General features: G+C 41.7%; 1 protein-coding gene and 1 long non-coding RNA gene across 2 annotated transcripts in view; both read right to left on the bottom strand.

Annotated features, from left to right (window-relative positions):
* Window positions 1-512: 512 nt before the first annotated feature.
* Window positions 513-4,109, bottom strand: LOC140549434 (uncharacterized). Its single transcript, XR_011978980.1, has 3 exons — window positions 4,055-4,109; window positions 3,901-3,963; window positions 513-602 (listed from the first exon to the last, which is right to left on the bottom strand). It is a non-coding gene; the product is annotated as an uncharacterized lncRNA (long non-coding RNA).
* Window positions 4,110-7,804: 3,695 nt separating this feature from the next.
* The window catches only part of LOC140549718 (uncharacterized), a gene marked incomplete at its 3' end in the record, with an annotated part of 75,149 nt that continues 64,838 nt past the window's right edge, over window positions 7,805-18,115 (bottom strand). Inside the window, 10 exon segments of the mRNA XM_072673464.1 lie at window positions 7,805-7,860; window positions 8,604-8,772; window positions 9,037-9,410; window positions 10,252-10,557; window positions 10,701-11,030; window positions 11,214-11,537; window positions 11,668-11,982; window positions 12,081-12,379; window positions 12,672-12,984; window positions 13,535-13,849. Coding sequence (XP_072529565.1) covers window positions 7,805-7,860; window positions 8,604-8,772; window positions 9,037-9,410; window positions 10,252-10,557; window positions 10,701-11,030; window positions 11,214-11,537; window positions 11,668-11,982; window positions 12,081-12,379; window positions 12,672-12,984; window positions 13,535-13,849 — 2,801 coding nt within the window.

Below are 18,115 nucleotides of genomic sequence, written 5' to 3'. Positions count from 1 at the left end.
GAAAAAACAGCTTGATCACTATTTGGATCTGGTGTAAATAAGCAGCTCATAAAAATGGCAGTTTTCTTACCCATTTTTAGAGGCTAACACAAGCAGGATCTAAACCTCACTCTCCTAAACATTCTTTAACACAGCATTGCTGAGACATATAGAATAATAGTGACAGATTAACAGTTATTATCTGGTGTTCAGAGATTTCACAATTCAAAACTCTTAAATCATAAGAAACTGAACTGAATTCTCAGTCATTATAGAGGCTGTGAGGCTTCACTTGTTATGTTTGAGAATAATAATCACACAGTTATTATAGAATGGACAATCATACATGATAAAAATGACATGCTTGTAGCTTTGAAATACAAGGAAAAGAAGGTTGGTGGCTTTTGGTTTGCTTATTAAACTTATTAAACCACCTTATTCTACAAGAGATGTGTAAAGCTAAAAAAGCAATGTTTCTGCTCCAAGAAATATGAATTATGATATATAATAAAATCATTTGTTGTGTCTGAAGAGGGTGGAATGTAATTCTCTGAAGAAAGACAGTGGGTGTGGTCTCTCGGTCACATGGTCTATTGCGGTCTGGTCCTCAACATCATCATGGTCTGTAAAAGCAATATTTTTATGTAAATACCGTTTATGTAGTAAACTGTATTATAACCCTGTACAAAACACAGGAACATCAGACTTGCCAGCTCACACTGAAAGGGTAACTGATTTGACATGTTAATGAACACAGACTATGGAACAGCTTAAGGGTCCAATATAAACCTTTCCTTGAATCATATGGATCATTACTAGCTTTCTGAAAGGAAATGGGCCTCTAACCCACATCCGAGATGTGCCAGGATGGCAGGTGTGGTCTAGGACTACTGAAACTCAGTGAATTGGTTCAACTAGACCTGTAACACAAAAGATACACTCTTACACTATTGCTACTGTTGCAGTTTAGAGTGTATTTAATTATGCATCATTAACATCTCTCTACAAACTACCAGGACCCTGCTCCAGGATGCTGCTCCCTTGTGCTGAAAAAACAGCAGTATAATCTTTGCACAAACAGAAAGAAAGCTAATGGTGCCACCTACTGATGAATGAGACCATTACAGTAAAATAATTAGGAAAACGAGTTAAATTACTTAAAATAAAACAAAATGTAGAGTGATACACAGCAGCCATCTTATAAGAAATTGCAAAATTAAGCTGAGAACAATGTGTGAAAGGGTTGAAGAAAACCAAGGGGCCTGGGGAGGGGGAGTGCAAAAAAAAAAGCGGTGAACAATGAGCCATTGGTAAACTGCGTTGAGAAAAACAACGGGGCAGTGGGCAAAAGCGTTAAGAAAAACAACGGCCTCTGGTAAACTGCGTTGAGAAAAACAACGGGGCAGTGGGCAAAAGCGTTAAGAAAAACAACGGCCTCTGGTAAACTGCGTTGAGAAAAACAACGGGGCAGTGGGCAAAAGCGTTGAGAAAAACAACGGCCGCTGGTAAACTGCGTTGAGAAAAACAACGGGGCAGTGGGCAAAAGCGTTGAGAAAAACAACGGCCTCTGGTAAACTGCGTTGAGAAAAACAACGGGGCAGTGGGCAAAAGCGTTAAGAAAAACAACGGCCTCTGGTAAACTGCGTTGAGAAAAACAACGGGGCAGTGGGCAAAAGCGTTGAGAAAAACAACGGCCGCTGGTAAACTGCGTTGAGAAAAACAACGGGGCAGTGGGCAAAAGCGTTGAGAAAAACAACGGCCTCTGCTACACTGCGTTGAGAAAAACAACGAGCCACTGCTAAACTGCGTTGAGAAAAACAACGGGCAGCTGGTAAACTGCGTTGAGAAAAACAACGGGCCTCTGGTAAACTGCGTTGAGAAAAACAACGAGCCACTGCTAAACTGCGTTGAGAAAAACAACGGGCCGCTGGTAAACTGCGTTGAGAAAAACAACGAGCCTCTGGTAAACTGCGTTGAGAAAAACAACGGGCCTCTGGTAAACTGCGTTGAGAAAAACAACGGGCCACTGCTAAACTGCGTTGAGAAAACAACGAGCCACTGCTAAACTGCGTTGAGAAAAACAACGGGCCACTGCTAAACTGCGTTGAGAAAAACAACGAGCCACTGCTAAACTGCGTTGAGAAAAACAACGGGCCGCTGCTAAACTGCGTTGAGAAAAACAACGGGCCACTGCTAAACTGCGTTGAGAAAAACAACGGGCCACTGCTAAACTGCGTTGAGAAAAACAACGAGCCACTGCTAAACTGCGTTGAGAAAAACAACGGGCCGCTGGTAAACTGCGTTGAGAAAAACAACGGGCCTCTGGTAAACTGCATTGAGAAAAACAACGGGCCGCTGGTAAACTGCATTGAGAAAAACAACGGGCCTCTGGTAAACTGCATTGAGAAAAACAACGGGCCGCTGGTAAACTGCGTTGAGAAAAACAACAGGGCAGTGGGCAAAAGCGTTGAGAAAAACAACGGGGCAGTGGGCAAAAGCGTTGAGAAAAACAACGGCCGCTGGTAAACTGCGTTGAGAAAAACAACGGGCCACTGCTAAACTGCGTTGAGAAAAACAACAGGGCAGTGGGCAAAAGCGTTGAGAAAAACAACGGGTCGCTGCTAAACTGCGTTGAGAAAAACAACGGGCCACTGCTAAACTGCGTTGAGAAAAACAACGGGCCACTGGTAAACTGCGTTGAGAAAAACAACGGGCCGCTGGTAAACTGCGTTGAGAAAAACAACGGGCCTCTGGTAAACTGCATTGAGAAAAACAACGGGCCGCTGGTAAACTGCGTTGAGAAAAACAACGGGTCGCTGGTAAACTGCATTGAGAAAAACAACGGGCCGCTGCTACACTGCGTTGAGAAAAACAACGGGCCGCTGGTAAACTGAGTTGAGAAAAACAACGGGCCGCTGCTAAACTGCGTTGAGAAAAACAACGGGCCGCTGCTACACTGCGTTGAGAAAAACAACGGGCCGCTGCTAAACTGCGTTGAAAAAAACAACGGGCCACAGCTACACTGCTTTGAGAAAAACAACGGGCCGCTGCTAAACTGCGTTGAGAAAAACAACGGGCCACAGCTACACTGCGTTGAGAAAAACAACGGGCCGCTGCTAAACTGCGTTGAGAAAAACAACGGGCCGCTGCTAAACTGCGTTGAAAAAAACAACGGGCCACAGCTACACTGCGTTGAGAAAAACAACGGGCCGCTGCTAAACTGCGTTGAGAAAAACAACGGGCCGCTGCTAAACTGCGTTGAGAAAAACAACGGGCCTCTGCTAAACTGCGTTGAGAAAAACAACGGGCCTCTGCTAAACTGCGTTGAGAAAAACAACGGGCTGCTGCTAAACTGCGTTGAGAAAAACAACGGGCCGCTGCTACACTGCGTTGAGAAAAACAACGGGCCACTGCTACACTGCAATGAGAAAAACAACGGGCCGCTGCTAAACTGCGTTGAGAAAAACAACGGGCCGCTGCTAAACTGCTTTGAGAAAAACAACGGGCCACAGCTACACTAAGTTGAGAAAAACAACGGGCCGCTGCTAAACTGCTTTGAGAAAAACAACGGGCCACAGCTACACTAAGTTGAGAAAAACAACGGGCCGCTGGTAAACTGTTTGAAATATAGGAACCATGTTAATCATGGGTTCATCCTTTCACAGAGGAATAAAGAACATAAGACGCCTCTGCTGACCAACATCACACTAGGAGGAATAGATAGGAAATAGGAGAATTCAGATTCTGGCTACTGAGAGCAAGCAGCATGACTCGAACTGCCGTTACTTGTATCATAGTGGCAGCACCTTAGTCCACTGGACCATTCAAAGCCCCCAACCCTGACATTTTTATCATACCCCATAAATAATCTATACACTCTATATCTGTAAGGAAGCAGCAAACACAAGATCAGCCACTCACCTTTAACCCCTCCTACATCCTGTTCAGCAGTGATGACATCATCATAGTCCTCTGGTGTGTCCACTGCAGCAACATGAGAAGATCAGTTATAAGAATAAGAAAGATTCAGATTGTAGAAGTTTGTAATGGTTTCTCTACATGAATAAAATCTTACTGGTCTTAATGGTGGAGTTTGGTTCAGTGGGAACAGCATCATCATAGTTATCTGACACGTCTTCTGTCAGAATGTAGAGAGAAAGCTCATTAAATCAGCATCAGTATCCTCAGTGACTGTGTTCATGCTGGAGATTACAGTACTGTTACATTACAGTCATACCTGTAACATCAGCTGACCTCTCATTCTCATAGTCCTCTGCTGTGTCCTCTTCATTAAAAGACATAAAAGTACATTTTATTTGTAATATATTTAGTAATGATGAAAACAGCATTTGTATGAGCCCAGCAAGTTGATGTCAGCACTTCGTACAATCAAACATTTTTTGAGCTGGAATTAACCTAGCTCACAATGCTTGAACTAAAGGGATTGAACCTTACTATTGACTGCTGATTAATTTTTAATTAAGTTCTATAGTGTATTTCTATGTCAATAAATTGATTTCTATCAACTATATACTCAATAATAATAATAATACATTTTCCAAAATGTAACCTGTTTGCACTTGCCGATCACCACTGCAAAGGATAACAAAGAATTATACAGTCATTACAATCACATCTAATTGATTATTCCATTGCATTTGTTTTGACCTATATTTTTATTCGCACCTGCTTTACCATCAAGGATATCTGCAGAAGAGATGACATCCTCATAGATATCTGCAGTGTTCTGTTTTGCTGCATCACCTAAATCAAATCAAAGTAGATTTTTTACACTGTGCTTTAATGTAAAGATAAAATCAGGTGACCTAATTATCAGACCACTGGTGGTGGCATCATCATAGTCTTTTACCTAGTCATCCGTATAACCTATAGCAAATGAAATGCCCATTACACCACATGCAAGCTGGACATGTTACTTTCAACCCTTTTTAAAAACCAAATGCTGATAAACTGAACTCTCGTACAGAACACATACTGACTTAGTAGAGATTTCGTTTTTTCAACCAAAGCTCAATGAGTTGATAGAAATTTGTTATGCAATGAAGTCCCTGATTAGTGAGGAGTATTACCTCACTTAAGAATATGTAATCATCACTTATTAACTCTAAAGCTTCAATAAATTCACATAAATGAACTTGACACTACGTAGAACCCACAGGAATCAAAGTTCTGCCAATTACATACTAATAACATGTAGGCTACAGGAGGAGCTGTGGTCTAAAGGTTAGAGAAGCAGGCCTGGGACCAGAAGATTGCTGACTCGTTCCCAAAGGAGACGGGTGGGGGGGGGGACTCATTTCAAGTCTTTCTAAATGTTGACTGTAACATTTGTGAGTGGAATAACATTTTACACAACCACACACACACTAACACACACAGAGTCATGTTCTTACCTGAGAGAAGCTTCTCATCCACGTCCTCATATCCTGAATGTTGTTCTTTAGAGACATGTTCTGTTAGAGGAGATGAGAGCAGTCGTGAAACAAGCTCAGAACAACCTCCCACAAGCCTCTTTGTGCAGTGATCACTGGCTGTGTCCCAATTATACTACACACTAATACTATAGGGTATATACCTTAAACTAATCTTAAAAGTATGAGTTTGGCAGGTTAGTACACAAGATCCACAAAAAAACATCATAAGCCGTTTTTATTAGTAACAGGAAGTGAGGAAGTGTTGCTTTGGCAAGTTCTCTGCCGCTGTTACCGATCAGAAGGGATGGAGAGAAGGAGCAGTAGTTGAGGAAATGCGAAAGCTGATTCCCTTTCAAATACAATGTTGAGTGTGTTGAGTATGATAGTCCTGAGCCAATCGCAGTTGCTGCACAGAGCCAGCACACATACTGCAGTTCTGTCCATTAAAACTGAGTTAATTGTGAATGTTTAAACACTGCTTACTGTGAACAGGAGAATCTGACTATACTTTTACCTGCAGATGTTTTGAAAGCAATTAATGCCATCGCGTACTTTCTGACCGCACACAGTGATGTCACTCCAGAAGAAAAGGAAGCCATCAGTAGTAACTCGCTTAAGTACTTGGTCACTCACTTGATCATGCAGTGATATGGTCACTTACTTACCTGCTTGGTCACAAACTTACTGTTGGTCTCCTGATTAAGTCATCAATTTGTCAAGCAGTCACTTGGTCAATCACTGATCTGGTCACTTGATAACTTATTTACTCTGTCACTTATTCATTTGGTCATTCACTTTTAAATCAGCTGCAATCACTCAGTCAAGCAGTCACTTGGTCACTCAGTATTGGCCACTTTCCCATGCAGTCACTTAGTAACTCGCTTGAGTACTTGGTCATTCAAACATTGATTTTGGTCACTTGATCACTTTATCACTGGTTTATCCAGTTAACTGGTTACTGACTTGGTCACTTAGTCACTCAAATACTCACATTTCGTCACTTATTTAGTCACCTGGTCATCTGTCACTTACTTCTTTGGCTACTTGCTCTCATTTGTTTAGTGGGTCAGGCATATGTCTACTCACTCGCTTGGCCAATTCTTTGGTGAGCTGGTCATTCGGTCACTGACTTACCCAGTCATTTGGTCTGTCAGTTACTTGGGGTACTTACTCTGTCATTTACTCGTTTGGCCACTAACTTTCAGTCACTTGGTCACACAGTCACTTACAGTTGATCATCTGGTAACATGGTCACTCACCTGGTTGCTTGGTCACTCACTTTAAGTCTCTTAGACAAAAAGTCACTTGGTCAAGCAGTCATTTGTTCAACCATTTACTGAGTCACTTGTTCACTTGGTTATTTACTCTGTTACTCGTTTGGCCACTCACTTTCTGCCAACTGATCACACAGTTCACTCACAATTACAAAATTTTATTATCGTCACTCACTTTTGATTAATTGATCACTCACTTGCTCAAGTACTGGGTCAATCAATCATTAGCCTTTGGTCACTCAGCCACTCACTTTCGTTTACTTGATCACTCCGCCACTCACTCATTTTTGATCACTTGGTCACACAGTCACTCTGGTACTTGGTCACTTGGTGTCATTTATTTGGCCTCTCACTTTGGTTCACTTGCTCATTTAGTTTCTCATGTAGTCACTGTCCCTCATTCACTCACTCAACTTTAGCCACTTACTCACATATTCACAAACCCACACACTGAACTCATCATTCACTCACTTGGTCACTCACTCACACAGTCTGTCACACATTGGTCACTCACACACAAACAGGTAAACAAATACAGGCCACACAGGCCACTTCCACACAGTCATAATCTTACAGCAATACTGGTAACTCACACACACACACACACACACACACACACACACATACACACACAAACATGTCTTACCACAACACCCCCCCACCCCACTCTCTCCATTTCCCTCTTCCTCTCCCTGTCTCACACACACACACTAACACACACCTGCAGCTATGTGGTTTTCTCTGTGAGTCCAAAAATGGAAGCTGTACAGGAATGCTACAGTTTAGCTGCAGCTGCTAATAGATGCTTATCAGCAGAATCAGCAGCTACACTACATGTAGACCTCCTCTAACTGCACACTTCATCTAATCCACACTTAACACTCATTTAACTGATTCTCTCTTATTATTAATACACTGAGAAAACTCAACTGAAGACATGATTCACTTGAAGAAATGAAGTACAGTTCTGATCACTGGGTAAGAGCTCGTGCATTGTGGTGTTCTGTGATCTCAAATATAATTAAACTTTAATTAAACACAATAAATCTCCTGTAGAAACTCCATAGATCACTCACTCCGCTGAGTTGGGTCATCTCTGTTGGTGATGTTTCTGGGGTCGATCTCCTCATAGATGTCCTCAGGCAGAGTCTTATGCCTCCTCTTAGAGAGCACTGTGAGAGAGACAGAGAGAAACATGGAGAGAAGACTGACAGACTGAAAGACTGATGATGTTTAGAGAATGAAAAAGCAGTTTTATTCTGTATTGATAATCATATTAAATGCTGTATTTTATCTGTAGGAAAAAAAATTAAGTATTTTAGTTAACAAATATGATTACTGAATTTACTAAAATGTATTGAATTTTAAATAAATTAACAATGTGACAATATCAACAAAACAGCTTTAAATTTGTAAACAGTTTGAGATATTTGAGAATTATTGTTATTATTACAAAATGTTATTTGTAATAATGTAAAATATATAATAGTATAATAATTGTAAAAATATTAAATAATGGTGGGAATAGTACAGAGAAGTCTGCAGCTTTTACACTTTGTGTAAATAGGAGCTGGAGCTGGGTCTTTCACAACCTAAACAATTAATTTATGTTAAATAAATATTAAATAAACACAGAGCTACGCCTGAACTATGCTGTGATGTGCTCTGAAGAGTTGCAGCAGACAGGTTGAGAGAGGTCACATACAGAGTGGATTGTAGATGATCTGCAGTTGGTAGAGAGTAGTGAGTAACAACACCACCATTCCTGTGGCAAAGGCTGAGCAAGCACACCAGAGTCCATGGGCAAGACTCTTAACACCACATTCTCCTACCTGTATAATAAGGCTTAATGCTTGTGCACATCATTGCTACGGATAAGGTGTAATAAATATGTATCATCTCTAAATCTCCCCACCTCTCCTGAGCACTCTGTTCTTGTTAAACAGCACAACCAGAAGCAGAAAGGCCAGAAAGAGCATCGTTCCCAGCGCCAGGAGAGACACCGGATAGATAGACAGAACAATTTGTGGAGGGTTTGTTCTATTCACTGCTGGAACAACTAGAAATAAAACACAGAACTGAGACTGTAGATCTAAACAATCTATTCAGAAACATTTAGTAAAATTATAAACTAAGCTAGTACCGTCAGAGGTGGTGGCCGTTGTGGGTGCAGTAGTAGTAAGTATAGCTTTTTCTGTAAATACAAAAAAAGAACATAGAAGAACAACACAGTACAAAAAACTAAACTTTTTACAGTGAAGCTTTTAGAGGTAATTCTTAATCTAATTTTGACTCTGAAATTACATTCTAAAATTATTAATTAAAATTGTCCAGTAGATTATGAAAACTGAATTAAAAAGGTTTTGATTGGATTCAGTAAGTTCAAAATTCATCTGTCTCCTTTGACCTGCACAGGTGACTCCAGCGTCCTGCGTGTGGGAGCAGTCAGTTTGTCTCTTCAGGGAATGAGGACAGTCCCACAGATGAATCTCGTTCCCTCTACACTTCACTCTGTTCAGCCAGATGGCTCCTCCACCAGCACCAAAGGCAGCACTGCCATTAGCACTCAGTGCTGGCCCACAGCCCAGCTGCCTGCAGACCACCTGAGCATCCCTGATATCCCACAGATCATCACAGACAGATCCCCACGTTGAGTTATGGTACACCTCCAGCCTTCCAGAACAGCTTCCCTTTCCTCCTCTCAGCCTCAGAGGAAGGTGCCCTATACACACAGATGAATCAGTAAAAACCTGAACTCAGCAATACAGCTACATTAAAGGTCTCTCATTTGTGTAAAGAAGAAGAGTGATTGTTGTATCACTTGTGATTAATGCTGTAATCATTCATATTAATTATTGATTATATCAGTGTACTTACTTGAGCACTGCCGCTGATGCTGATGGGGAGATGAAGAACATTTCAGATGGCTTCTTAAAACACCAAGCTTTTCCTTTTCTTTGAGAATGTAAAGGCAATTAATGAATAATTTTACACATGAACCTGTATTCTGCATTATATAGGGGGAAAGCCTCCAAATACGTTATTGTAATTGCCACAACTGACCTATAGGTGCTCTAACAGGGTAATTTTAAAGAACCTGGCTTAATATGTCATTAAATTATTTAACATATAGAATCAGTTTTCTTTTTCTTAATAAAATCAATTTATAATGTAAACAGAAGACCCAAGAGAAAAGTCTCTGAAAATCCGTTTCACTCAACTCATGTTGTGTCCCTTTATTAAAGTGCAAATCCAAATGTCCATATATACGTACAGACATTAGGCTTCGATTTAAAATCATCAGATGAACGACACAGAAATGTATATTGGGCATATTGAAGCCCACATTGTAAAGAAGAAAGTTGAGCATTTCCTTTGATTCTGCTCAAAACCATTGATTACACAGTAGGGTAAGATCATTTGGGTAACTAAGCTCAGAAAGCTCAATAGATATTTCAGTCTGTTTTATTTTATACATCAGGATACACACTGTTACATAATAGAAAAAAGTCTGAACACTCTCCTCAAATCAACTCAATACTAAACCACTGCAAATGTCCTACCTGAGCAGGTAATCTGAGCCACCTCATTGGTATTATCACATGTGTTCTGTCCCCAGGGGGAAGATGGACAGTGAAACAGAGTGGAGTCATGTTTCCTACATTTCACATCATCCAGCCAGTTAGGAGCTGATTCCACTCTTGCTTTCGTCGAGGACTCACTGCCAGTTCTTCCACAGTTCAGGTCTCGACAGATCAAACTTACTGTTTCTTCAGTCATCCCATTTACACACACGTTCCCCCAGGTTCCATTGTAGAACACCTCCAGATTCCCCTTACAGCCCTCAGTGAGTCTGATCTTCTTAAACTCTGGTGGGAGAAAGATGTACACTGAGTCTAAAGTCTGATTGTTAATTTATGTTCCAATGGCTGGAACCCATTACATATGATTTAATAATTAATTCCTTGCTTGTATAAATACTGCCTGTACAACTTCTTCTATATCACTTTACCTGAGCACACGACTCCTACATCGTCCTTGTGTCCACATTCACCCTCTCCACACAGCTGATATCTGCAGTTCCACAGAGACGTCTCGTTCCCGTCACACTCCACCTCATTCAGCCATATGGGTCCAGTTCCAGCTCCAAACCGGGCTGGTACCAGAGCACTAAGGGCCACTCCACACTGCAGCTGTCTGCAGACCACCTGCGTGTCCTTAATATCCCACAATTCATCACTCACTGTCCCCCATGAGCCGCTGTGGAAAACCTCCAGCCTTCCTGCACAGTCTCCTCCAGAACCAACCAACCTGATGGAACTGTGGACTTGGTTAAACTTACCTATACACACACACACACACACACACACACAAATACACACACACACACACACACACACAGATAGATTCCCTATAAAATTAATAAAATGCAGGAACTTACACTGATAGTGATGTTTCCTTTTATATCAGATTAGACATGATTTTTTTCACCACTTTTGTATTAATTAGCTGCTATAATTCTCACCAGAGCAGGAGATGTACAGCCATTCTCTGGAGCTGCAGTTGACTGCTTGTGCACTGCTGCAGTTCCCCAGATGAGCTTCACTCCCAGAACAGTTGAAACCCGTCACACACATGTAGCTGTGTTCAGAACTGGATGAAGAGGAGCTGGAGATGCTGAGTACAGAACCACAGCCCAACTGTCTGCAGACCACAGAGGCCTCAGACCCACTCCAGGAGTCCAGCAGAACTCTCCTCCAGTCCTGCCTGAAGTACACCTCCACCTCCCCCTCACACTCCATCCCTCCAGACATCCGCACTCGCCCCTCATGAAACACCAGAGAGGAACCTGAAGAGGAAAAACATCACTTATATTAAAGCTTTTCTGCTTGTTTGAGGTAATCATTGTCTCACAGTAGAACAGTGTTCATTAACACTGAGTTTTACTCTAAGATACAGTGAACCATTTCATAGCTCACCACTGCAGACGACCCCAGCATCCTGTTTATGAGAGCATGCAGTTCGACTCCATGATGAAATGGGACATTTTGACAGGTGTTTTTCGTTCCCCTGACAATCAAACACATCAGCCCAGATCCGGCCACTCCCCTCCCCAAACCAGTCTGACCCCAACACAGCCACAGCACTCCCACACTTCAGCTGACCACAGAGGACACTGGTAGCTCTCATATCCCAGCTTACATCACACACTGTGCCCCACTCACTGAGGTACTGGAGCTCCACTCGACCAGAACAGGAGTCTGAGCCATTCATCAACCGTGCCTGAGTGTGACCTGAAAGAACATCAGAGCATGGAAATCACATTCCTTATGTAATGGATCATGCAATTGAAAGTTTTACAGCTTGTTTCTATTAAATATTAATACTTTACCAGCACACACCAGTCCCACATCACTGTCATGGGAGCAGTTGTGTTTGAGGGAAGATGATGTTGGACAGAAGTGAATCTGAGATTCGTTGCCTCTACACTGAAGCTCCTCTGACCACACCTGACCCTCCCCTCTGCCAAAAGCAGCTGCTCCCAGCACCTCCACAGGAAGCCCACAGCCCAGCTCTCGACACACAACCTCTGCATCCTGCTGGTCAAAGTCAGCATCACACACCGTTCCCCAGATATCTCCATGAAGAACCTCTACTCTCCCAGAGCACAGATGAGGACCATCAGTAAGCCTGGACTTTCTGTGACCTGTGTACATTGTAATTTTATTAAAACTGTGTGCAGATACTTAACTATGATATTAGGAGAAAAATAGTTCTCAAAGCTTCTAAAGGATTACAAGAATGTGTGAGAATTAGCTGAGATGGTAAAAGAAAAAGATTTTCATGTAATATCAGAGGCTACTTGATTTTATATTAGTTTCTAAACCTTGAGAGTTGTAGGCACTTAGGACACATGGTAATTGTCCATAAATCATAACAAAGATGGTGTGATGACATTGATGAAGATATGGATGACTGCAGCTTACCTGAACAGATAAATCCACCATCTAAATGATGAGCAGAGGTATGTTTGCCCCATCCTCTTGATCCACAGCTCTTCAGCGTAGACTCTGAGCCTCTACAGTCCACATCATCCATCCAGATTGGTCCTGATCCTGGTCCAAAGAAAGCACCTTCCAGTGCTTCTACAGCCTCCCCACAGCCCAACTGTCTACACACCACTACACCAGCTTTCATATCCACATGGCGACCACATGCTGTTCCCCACTGTCCTCTATGAAAAACCTCCAGTCTCCCAGCACAGTGACTGCCACCATCCACCAACCTCACACTTTCTACAACAAAGATTCATTACATTTAAGAAAAAAACATAATTAATCAATGTTAATTACTTAATTATATTAATTAGTTAAAACAGTTTTAGTAATAATTTTACAGTTTGCAAAGTCAGCTGCACAGCTTACCAGCACACACTAGTCCCACATCATTGTCATGGGAGCAGTTGTGTTTGAGTGAAGATGATGTTGGACAGAAGTGAATCTGAGATTCGTTGCCTCTACACTGAAGCTCCTCTGACCACACCTGACCCTCCCCTCTGCCAAAAGCAGCTGCTCCCAGCACCTCCACAGGAAGCCCACAGCCCAGCTCTCGACACACAACCTCTGCATCCTGCTGGTCAAAGCCAGCATCACACACTATGACCCAGGTCTCATTGTGAAGAACCTCTACTCTCCCAGAGCAGTGAGAACCATTAACCAGTCTAATGCCTAAAATTTCAGCACAAAATAAAGAACAGTTTGAACAGTTATGTAAAATGATATTAAAGTAATATTAAAAGACTGATTGTAAAATAAATATTTTTGCTCACATTGTAAAGCAGCATACCTGAACAGATGACTCCAGCATCTTTAGAATGATCACAGTCATGTTTGCCCCAACCTCGCGATATACAGTTCTTCAGTGTAGGCTCTGGTCCTGTGCAGCTCACATCATCCATCCAGATTGGTCCTGATCCTGATCCAAAGTGAGCTTCACTCAGTGCATCTACAGCCTCTCCACAGCCCAGCTCTCTACACACCACTGCAGCATCTCTCATATCCCAGTGATCACCGCACACTGTTCCCCACTGTCCTCTATGATGAACCTCCACTCTCCCAGCACAGCGACTGCCACCATCCACCAACCTCACACTGTCACTGTCTGTATAAAATAGGTAGAGAGAGAGTGAGCGAGAGCGAGCGAGTAGAGCGAGCAAACATATATGGTGCTTTTTAACCTGGACTGCATAAATAAGACACAATAAATTACATATATGGGTTATAAAGGTATAGTGACAAAAACAGCCTATTTAAGGGATAAAGAGAGGTTGGAAACTGTCATGTGTCAGGCCCTCGTTATTGCGCTCTCCCCCGAGGCAATCCCGAGCCGCCGCCCACAGGCTCAAATAAGGACTTCATTTCGGTGCCATTCGAAGCCGAGACTTTAACCTATTGGAGCCTTCAGGACGCCCTGCGGTTCCTCTTTGGTCTCAGGTGTGTCTAGGTCAGCTCAGGCGATTCACCCTCATTCAAGAATAGGTTTTCCCGGCTACTCACACGTCAAATGAGGCTCCCTCGCTTCCGGTCCGGATACTGAGGTCACTCACGCCCCAGCAAGGCCACCCGCGCTCGCAGCAGTGCGCTGCTGTTTCAGGTCTGGTTGGCCTTGCCGTTTGGTCTTGCGGCTGGTTCCCCAGCTCCCCTAATTTTGTTATTGAGCACTGCTCATAGTTATGTATACTTTATACCCCCCTAACGCCCAGGTGCTGCCTGTAGGGTTTTGTTCTAGTCTCCCCTTTACCCCTGCTCTGCTCACGACTCCTCCCAGTCCCAGGTTTGTTGTTTGCCATTTAGTTTGTCACGTTTGGGTTTTGTTTGATCACCATTGCTCACTGTTTGCTGCATGTTCTGCCTCACTTGCCCCTTTCTGTTTATCCTGGTTTTGTTAATAAATCTGCTTGCTTTGCTACCATCTCTGTGACTGTTCGTCCCATCTTGGTCTGGCCTAACACGCCATGATATCATGTAACTGGCTGTGGTACAGAATTGTAGATAAATGATGAGCCACAGTGAAAAATTATAGTAATGTGTCTGTATGAGAACAAATGGCTGCTACTAAGCTACAAAAGAGTTAAGGAGCACTACTTTTTGTACTATTCTTGTACCATTTTACACTAGCTTACTTCTTACCTATACTCAGGAAAGCATAGGTACATACAAGCCGTACATATAAAAAATATAGTATGGTATTTTAGCTTTAATAAAAATGTTGAAAGCAGTATTATGAGATCCTGGGCTCTCCCTACAGTTGGGGAGTGTAATTCACTTTCCCTCCACTGCTGAATTACAACTCGTGCTTAGAGATTCACCTCATGGACACACTCTACACGTTATGGTACAAAACCAGCATCTGAAGTGGAGTAAGAATGTGGACTGTAGCGCTAGACATATATTATACAATTTTCCACAAATATGACTCTTTACATCACTTTACTCTCATCTCGTGCAAGTCCACCACACTTACGTAGTTCCATTCCGGACCGGAGTGGCAATGCAGAGATGCAATTCTCCGTAGATTAAATAAGCATCACAAATCATTTAAAGCTGTTATTTTAGGTTAAAATTGCTGCATGATGTTGCTCAAAAGTAAAATCAACATTCTTAATGTTTGTGAGGTATTTGTGTTTAAGGATATATATCCACCCTCTATAACTGCTAGACCCCACCCTTTCAGCACATTTGAATGATGCATGTTAGTGGGGCGATGATAAGCGTGTGTGAGGAGCGGGCCACCAAGTAAATCTGCTATTGAGAAAATTGAACAGCATCGGCTGTTGGGTTCATTGAGAGATACCTAGTACCCTTTGTGATGTGCACTAAATACATTAATAAGGTATTATAGACATTTAATAACACAAACAACTAAACTGTTATATGTTAGCCTGATTTCATAGATTCTTAAGCAAAATTTTGTTTTAGAAGTTTAGCATTCGGTTTGGATTTAAGCCAGTGTCCCAAAATTGGATGAATAGTCATCTTAACAACTCTTGTTGTTTCAGCAGTTGAGGAAATCATCATTTTTATTAACAGGCAGCACTGGTTATTGTACTGGTAGGTTTAAATAGGAGGAAACGTATTATAAATGATTAAAAGTACAGATGATAAGCTCGTGTTTAGTCACAGTTCTTCAGGTGGTCCTTTAGTGTCTGATATTGGATCAGTGGACGTCAGAGAAGACCTCAGCAAAGAATTCAGTTGAACTTGATTTGCCTAAACCATATACATGTAAAGAACTGCGTACACGTTAAAATTCGATTTTATTAGGTTCACCTGACATATAGCTGAACTTTGCATTTAGAATGACTAACTAGTCTTTTTTTATTTTTAACCCACCTCAGTCTGTTCTCTGTGACAAAGAGATAATAATATATATACACTATTTTATGTGATATTGAGAGTTCACTTACCAGCTGTGGAGAGTGTGATGGTGGAGGACAGAAGAATGAGAAGCACACAGCTGTCCATCTCCCTCTGACCTGCACACACTCCGTTCAACTCAGCAGCAGAACAAGCTTCACCTCCACTCCCCCAGAGAGACTGAAGACACTGAGAAAGAGAGAGAGAGAGAGAGAGAGAGAGAGAGAGAGAGAGACCCCACAGCCGCCAATCACACTCACTATGACCTTATTAGAAAGAGGAGAGGAAACCATCAAACATTTTCAGTGACAAATCAGAGGAGCATTTTTCTCTTTCTCCATATTTATCAAAAGAGCGTCAGCGCTGATCAACACAACCCCACCTCCCTCTCTAGAGGAGTGTGTGTGTGTGTGTGTGTGTGTGTGTGTGTGAGAAGAGGCACTTGCAGCAATGTGGTAGGAAACCCACCAACATACAGGAGACTTCAGAGAGAGGAAACACTCCAGCTTTAATGCTGCACCTGCAGAGAGCTGATCCACACACTGATAAAGACCCTTCCATCCCAACACACACAAAAACACACACATTACACGTGTAATCACAAAAACGTTTTACATCACTTTTCTCTGCTACTTTTCCACACATTATTGCAACACAGTTGCTTTATTACCAACATAAAGAATTCATCACACATTTTACTGACGTCACAGATGCTCTGTATTCAATCCAATCCAATCAAATTCATTTGAATAGCAATTTTTACAACTTACATTGTGTTACAAAGCAGCTGTTATTACAATCTGTAAACAGTAAGGAGCCAATAGATCAACAAGACATAAAAACCTACAACCCCCCGTGAGCAAGCCAAAGGCAACAGTGGCAAGGAGCTGGAGATAGAAGATAGAAACCTTGGGAAGAACCAAGATTCACAAGGGGGACCCATCCTTCTCTGGTCAGAACTATTTATGGATTATTGATAGAAATCACTGTACCACCACATAAGACTGTTCTAGTGCTCAGGTGTGCAACATAATCTTAATATCGTATAACTAATAATCAGTAGTGATGGTAAGAGAAATGAGTGTAATGCTGGATAATGTTGGTTTTAGCTCCAGCATTGCAGTATACTACAATTCCCTTTGTCCATGAACCCCTGGATCTGCAACCTTTATCTAAAGGGAAACATTAATTACCAAAGCTTAAACTAAAGAGATGAGTTTTCAGTCTAGACTTGACTGTGTCTGGTTCTCTTGCTTTCTCTAGCTTGACAATGATGTAGAAAAGTTGCCCTATAGTAATATCAGCTATATGTTGGCCAAATCATAGATCTAAATCAATTTTAACGCCAAGATTTTTAGCTGTTGGACCAGGAATAACAGAGAAATCTGCCAAATTTAACATTAAGTCCAGGGTATGATTACAATAAGACGCTGTCATTGCATACTGCTAAATCTGCGGCAACATCACTAAATTATTTTAAATATTCAAAGTAAATGTTAATTATTGAGAAAGCATTTTTATTTGTGACCGGATTGGATATGCTCATGCAGGTCACACTTTAGGGAAGGATGAACCTCTCTTAAATGTTCAGGCTTGCCAAGTGGCATAGATTTGTGGCTGGTTATGAGCACATTTTTAGCATAATGTGGAATTTGAGGAGTCTGTGACTAGATATGGCACAATCCATTTTACACAAATAAGCAAAAACCTTCAGGGACAATTGTTTTGGGGTCTCTCATGTCATTGATCTTACAGTGAAGCCAGTGAGACCTTCCTTAGCAAATCAGCAGACAGTTTACATTGTTCAAATACTAGAGGACACTCCTACAGGTCTGTCTTAGAAATACTTTCTAAAACCAGGTCTAAAGGAAGAATATGCTAATTATGTCTAATAATTGAAAATAAAGGAGGTAAGCAAACAAGGAGCAAGAAAAGGGAAAAAAATATATATATTTTATTGAAAATGTATCCTAATCACAATGATTAAAAGTAAGTCAATTTGTGTATTTCA

Source organism: Salminus brasiliensis, chromosome 2 (genome assembly GCF_030463535.1).
Source record: "Salminus brasiliensis chromosome 2, fSalBra1.hap2, whole genome shotgun sequence".
In the NCBI taxonomy this organism is placed as follows: Eukaryota; Metazoa; Chordata; class Actinopteri; order Characiformes; family Bryconidae; genus Salminus; species Salminus brasiliensis.
This window is presented reverse-complemented; position numbering and strand designations above follow the sequence as displayed.